Source organism: Echinops telfairi, unplaced genomic scaffold, assembly GCF_000313985.2.
Source record: "Echinops telfairi isolate 266 unplaced genomic scaffold, ASM31398v2 ScPeMD7_28;HRSCAF=97, whole genome shotgun sequence".
Lineage (NCBI taxonomy): Eukaryota > Metazoa > Chordata > Mammalia > Afrosoricida > Tenrecidae > Echinops > Echinops telfairi.
In genome coordinates, this window is record NW_022103925.1 from 2291361 (window position 1) to 2297818 (window position 6458).

At 61.4% G+C, this 6458-nt stretch overlaps 1 protein-coding gene across 1 annotated transcript in view; it reads right to left on the minus strand.

Moving 5' to 3' along the window:
* The window catches only part of CFAP99 (cilia and flagella associated protein 99), a 67513-nt gene that overhangs the window by 49569 nt on the left and 11486 nt on the right, over nt 1–6458 (minus strand). Inside the window, exons 4-6 of the mRNA XM_045289468.1 lie at nt 3640–3784; nt 2724–2818; nt 788–900 (exon numbers count right to left, since the gene is read on the minus strand). Coding sequence (XP_045145403.1) covers nt 788–900; nt 2724–2818; nt 3640–3784 — 353 coding nt within the window. The remainder of the gene's footprint in view (nt 1–787; nt 901–2723; nt 2819–3639; nt 3785–6458) is intronic.

Here is a 6458-nt window from a genome sequence, read left to right on the forward strand (position 1 = left end):
ATACCAGAGAGGGTTCCCAGTGGTCAGCAGTCCAGCTGACATTTCCTTGACCCCACCTGGCCACCCTCCACCCCCATCTGTAGGAAGTCAGGGCGGGGTTCCCCAGAGGGCCTAACTCCTCTTTTCACCAGTGGCCCCTGTCTCAGCCCCATGAGCTGGCAGCTTCTCAGATGGCCACCCGAATGGAGGATAGTGGGGGCTTGAGGCTGCTCTGAGCCCCCAGCCCCTCACCCCAAACAAATAACACCTCCCCAAACCCACTGAGTTGATTCTGGCATGCAGTGACCTGATGGGACAGAGGAGGACTGCCCCTTTGACTTCCTGAAGCTATGCACCCTTACGGAAGAGACAACTCTATCTTTCTCCCAGGGAGAGGGTTTGAACGGCTGGCCTTTCCGTTAGCAGCCCCACGATGCCCATGATGTCACCAGCCTGCCTTGCTTCCCATCTGAACAAGGCACAGTAAACCCACCCCTAGCCTCTCAGAGGAGCCCTGTAGGGGCAGCAGATTAGCTGCTGGGCTACTGCCTGCAAGGTGAGCAAGTGGGACCAGCAGCCCGTGGGAGACGGAGGAGCCCTCCTGCTCCCGGGAAGAGCTCCAGCTCCAGAGACCTCTGGGGGCAGGCCCACCCCCCTGAGAGGGCCCCAGGGGTCAGAATCCACTCAGCGGTAGCGAGTTTGGTTTTGAGGGTTTGGGGCAGCCTGGGCCGGGCGCACAGGGATGCCTGATCTGCCTTCCTCTGACCTGCCTTCCTTGTCTGCTCGCTGCCCCGCTGTGCAGACCCACCTCGTCAGGGGGCTGATCCAGTTCGTCTGGACGTGGGTCGTCTCATAGATCAGACTCCACTCGTCCTTGATCCAGGTGCACAGGTACAGAGGGTTGAAGAAGAACCGGAGGAACTGCGGGGAGCGGGGAGGAGGAGCTGAGGAGCTGGTGGGGGGCAGGGGAAGGACCTGAGGCCTGAGGAAAGCAGGAATGCCCGGGGGGCTGGGCTGCCTCGGGCACAGCCCCCAGTTTTAGGGAACAGAGTGGCAGGGAGACTGGCCCATGGCCATCCTACAGGGCTTCTGGGAAGCCAGTGGGCCACACCGCAAAGAGGAAGTGGCCCCCTGAAGCAGGGACAGCTCAGCCAGGCCCTCTCCCCCTGTCAGGGTGCAAAGACCCCACCACTTTGCCCCCATCGCCCCCTCTCTCCTGTTCTGCCCCTTCTCAGTTTCATCTGCCCCCTCCCTCCCTCAGGCATCCCTGGCCTACTCACCAGGCTCCACCCACCCAGGCTGCTGGCCTACTTGCCACCCTGGGGTGAGGGAAGGTGTGGGGGCAGCCCCCACAGGAGACCGCACTGGAGGGCAGGCAGGTAGGTGGACAGAGTGGGTGGACTCCATCAGCAAGTGAAGGCGCGAGGCCTGGGGGCCTGCGAGACCACTCAGTCCCCTCTGGGCAGTGTCCCCAGACTGTGACACCCCAGAATGGCAGGCAACTGCCCCTGCAAGGCCACAGCAGGGGTCTGGAGGTCCAGCTGGGACCACCGTCTTTCTGCAGTGTCACTGCTGGCTGTGTCACTCTGGTCACAGCGCTGGCAGAGGGTGGCCAGCCGATCATGAGCGTTTGTTCCTGTCAAGCCAAGGCTGGCCGCCTCCCCAGAGCCCTGAAGGGCGGGGGCTCCAATGAGGGTCTCGAGATGGCCCTCAGAGCACTGAGCACACGGTCCTCCTCACGGCGGGTATCTCCCAGGCAAGGGGCCTCCAGGGGAAGGGTCTTCCTGGGTCTGGGTGCTTCTGGGTAAGGGGCCTCCAGGGTGCAGATCTTCCTGGGTCAGGTCCTTCCAGCCCTGGGTCCTCATGAGGGAGGCTTCTTTAGGGTAAGGCTTCTCCCAGGCCTGGCAGCTGTTATGCCCCGAGGTGGTTGAGGAGGAGCAGGCTGGCTCCCACCTGGGCTTGAGAGCCTGTTCCACCCCTGACACACTGTCATGGGGGCACCTTTTAGGACTCCCTGTGCCCCGCTTCCCCACAGGGCCTGCTCTGTCCCCAGGGGCCTGTACCCAGCTCCATGCAGCAGCAAGTGGGAAGGCACAGGTGTGGCCTGGGCAGGGCAGGTGGGCCACTGTGGGGGCCTCTCCTGAGCAGCCTGCCCTCAGAGTCTGTCCTGGCTGGTGCCAGCTTGTGAATCCAGAGGACCAGGCATAGCTGTCTGAGTCCAGACTCTCCTGATGGCCAGGCAAGGACTCCCTGCCCTGACTTATGCCTCATCACCAGCCGGTACTGCCCCAGGCAGCACTAAGGACCTGGTGTCACTGATCCCAGGAGAACAGCCCATGGGCAGCGAGGGCCAGCGATGACACTCGGGGTAGAGTGGAACAGCAAGGGGCAGTGAGGGACAGTAGTGGTCAGAGAGGGCAGCGGACAGTAGGCAGAGAGGTCAGAGTTCTGAAGCTTAGCCTATTAAGGGGCAGCGAGGGCAGCAAGGGGAAGCAGAGGGCAGTGAGGGGCAGCAGTGGGCAGTGAGGGGCAGCAAGGGCAGAGAGGGCAGCGATGGGCAGCAGGGGGCAGTAAGGGGAGGGTGCTTGGGCCTTTTACACACAGATGACTCCACAGAGACTAAAGGTCATGATGGAGGGGTGGAGCTTGGCCCTTGGGTATAGAACCAGAACTTCAGCCCCCAACCCCTGTGGGTGCCCCCCTGCAGCTCCGCAGGGGGAGGAGGGTGGGCGGCGGCTGCTGACCTTACACATCTTGTCCAGGGGTTGGGACTTGATGATCTTGCAGAAGAGCTGGAAGCCGAGCTCCTCCAGCTGGAAGGTGGCCAGGTAGCAGATCACTGAGGACATGGGGACAGCGTGAGCATGGGCTGAGCAGGCCACCGCCCCACAGAAGGCCTCGGGCCCACCCGGATTCCGGCCCAGTGGCGTGGCCACAGTGTGTGTGGTGCCTGAGCAAAGCCACCAGCTGCCACCCAGGTGACCAGGTTATCCCCAAGCAAGGGCATTGCTCTGAGACCCACGAGTACTGTGGGCAGAGTCCAGTGGTCCAGGTCCCTGGGGGATGAGCTGAGGACACAGTGGGCTCCGGCATTTGCATGTGGAGACATGCGATGTCCCTCCAGGGAGACTAGGGAGTTGAATATTCCTGGGCTTGGAGCCAGGTCCTTGGAGCCAGGCCCATTCTGTGCCACCTGGTGTGAGCTCCAAGGATGCTGATGGGGGCAGCGGCCTCCTAGCCCTGGGTAGGGATGAACCTCACCCAGGGGAGACAGTTGCCACCCTTCAGGAAGTCGCATGGAGAAGGCAACTCATCTCAGTCTCCACCCTCTGGAGAGTCCAAACTGCGTCTACAAGCCTGCCCGCAGGCCTTGAGGTCAGAGGTCAGGAGCTTAGCCTGTGAAGGGATGGTCACTTTGCCCAAGCTGGTCTCTTCTGGGGCATTTTCTCTCAGCCTTGTCTGTGCCCCTGACTTTGGGGTCCTGGCTATGTCTGCTGAGGCTGGCTGCATCCACCTCACAGACTCAGTGTGCAGGTCTGTAGGGTCGGGGACCACCCCCAGCCCACCCACTCAGGGGACCAGTCCTGAGGGGCATGTGAGGTGAGGGCTGTGGAAGCCCCCAGGGAGCAGAAGCCAGGTGGCCAGGGGGCCAGTACTGACCCTCGAAGAGATGGTAGTCCACCCACAGGCAGAACCGCCCATCCCGCACGTAGAAGGCGTCCACCACGACCTTCAGCAACTTCCGGTACTCCAGGCAGCCGGACAGGACCTCCAGGATAAACACCTGCTGCGGGGGGCTCAACGTCTGTGAGGGTGACAGGTAAAGAAGGCCACTAATGGGACACTGCCAAGGGGGCCGGGAGGGAGGCGGCAGGTGGCAGTGGCCTCGAGGTCATGAACCCAGGAGCCCCCTGACCCGAAGGGCCCAGGTGCCCTTGCACGTGTGCCAGTAAGGTGGGTGCAGAGAGGCAGACAGATAAACAGGGGCCAGGTGAGACTCTTCAGAGGAGAGCCAGCTTGCCAACCAAAGGCTGCCAGGTGACAGCTGGCTAGGAGAGGGTGCTGTGGGGCATGGGGGGAGCAGGCTTTGGGTTTGTGTCCAGCCCAGGTGGTACTCGCGACCTTTTCAGACCAGGGACGGGGTTCTGGAAGAGAAGACAGGAGGAGGAGGCTGCGGAGACAGCAGGCAGAGAGGGCAGCGACTGGTGGGGACAGATACTGTCAGCCTTCCCAGAAAGTGACTGGGGAGGGAGGGGGGGTGTCAGGAACCTTGCATTTTCCCGGCTCTTTAATCCTGTGATTACACTTCTGGGAATCAAAGGGAATCGTCCAGGAGGGAGGTCGCAGTCAGGCATAAGCATAATTTATGCTAAATAAGCATAAGCCAGGGTGATGGAAAACGCGCGCGCGCGCGCGCACAGACATGTCCAGCAGAAAGGCGGGGGGCTGTGGTGGTGACTGTGTAGCCCAAATGGCTAGGCGCTTGGCTGCCGCTGGTTCAGATCCACCCAGAGGTCACAGCCATGAAAACTCTTTAGATCAGCGGTTCTCCCCCTTCCTCATGCCGCAACCCTACCATACAGGTCCTCCTGTGGTGGTGAGCCCCCAACCATAACATTATTTTTGTTGCTACTTCATCACTGTCATTTTGCCACTGTTATGAATCAGGCAACCCCTGTGAAAGGGTCCTTTGACCCCTAAAGGGGTCACGACCCACAGTTTGAGAACCACTGCTTTAGCGCACGGGGCTCTGCACACAAGTCTGAATCGACCGCCCAGCAACTATGACTCCACAGCCAGAGCCCAGTGCTCAGCAGCCAGTAAGCGATGCTTCTGGGAAACTCATAAGGAGACTGCACAAGGCACTCGTTGATACAATGTCCCGAGGAGACCCAGCAGGATCCCAGCTACATTGCCACTGCTGCTGTGTGGAGGGAGGGAAACAACATTAGCAGTGAGGGATTCTGGGAAAGCTTAATTTCTCCTTGTGGGGTGGGGTGTATTGTGGGTTAAGAGACACTAGCAACAAAAGTATTGCTGTTTGAACCATTTCCATAACCATTTCCAAGTTAATGGCCTGGGTGAGGCAGTGATGCCAGCACCATGATCCACTTCCGGAAGTTTGGCATCACCCCGAAATAGCAACAGTTCGGCCCCCTCCACTGGTCCTCAGTGTACGTCTGCTGGGCAAGGCAGCTGTCTAGGGCTGGCCCCTGGGTCTGGTCACAGCCGGAGTCCAGGCCCCTTGCGGGAGGGTCCTCCCTGGCTCTGCTGTCTGAGCCTGGCTGTGTCCTCTGGAGTTGGCCCCCCAACTCGTCTCCCTCCCAGATTGCCCCTGAGCTCCGGCCGCAGCCACTGTGGCGCTCCCAAGCCTAGCTTCTCCCACCTTGGACTTTCTCTGTTTTGTCTAAGAAGCCCAGGGCCCTGGGGTGGCTGCTGCTTCAGGGCATCCAAGCCAGTGACTGGCTGGCTGGGGTGCTGCCCACAGGCACCCCCACCTCCCCCTCTTCACTCCACTCATACCCTGTAGCCTTGAAGCTGGCTGCGGCAGTTCCACCACTTAATCCCAGCCAGTCTGGGATTGTCCACACACAGTTTTCACCCGGCTGAACTCTGAGCCCGCAGAGGCCAGCTCCAATGCCACCATTCCCTGGTGTGTGTGTGTGTATGGGGGGAGGGGTCCTGGAGGGCACAGGGCCCACCAGGAAGCAGGCAGGTGCCAGTAAGTGACACGCACCAGGCTGGGCCTGTGGCCAGGTCTCACCAATGGGGAAAGGAGGCAGGGCGCCGTGTGTGCGTGCGGGAAGCTGCAGGGGACATGTGGAGCCCTAAGTGGTCCACAGAGAGGGGACTGAGGGCTGGGAAAGAGACACACCTGGTCACAGGGCCCGCCCTCCTCTTCCCCCATCCCCCCTAACTTGACCCAGCCCAGGCTTGGCTGCCTCCAGGCAGCGGAGGCCCCAGTCCCAGGCAGAGGCTTCCGGGTCAGGACTCTGAGCATTCCCTAGTCACTGAGGTCAAGGTGGGCTTTGGGGTCAGGGTTCTGAGCTGCCCCCACTCACTGAGGTGAGGGGGCTTCAGGATCAGGGCTCTGATTGGGATGGTGTCCTGGGAGAAGAGTGCTTATCCCAGACTCCCAGGGAGTCCTATGCACAGGCTGGGTGCCAGGGCTCTCCCTGCTGGGTCCCAGCTGTAGCCGGAGGGTGCCTATGCAGAGAGGCCGACTGCGTGCGCCCCAGGAGTCCATGGTCACCTCCAGCAAAGCCACCACCTGCCACGACCACATCTGTCCCCACAGCCCTGCCTGAGACCCTGGGTATCCCCACCATGCCCCCACCACAGCCCTGACCACACAGTCCTGGGTCTCCATCCCCCTACCCAGCTGTGCCTGCAGCCCTGCTGGCAGCCCCGGAGCTCCCTGTCCATACCCCTCCCCCCACTCCATCTTGCCTGCAGGGGTTCCCTGTGGGGGCTCCTCA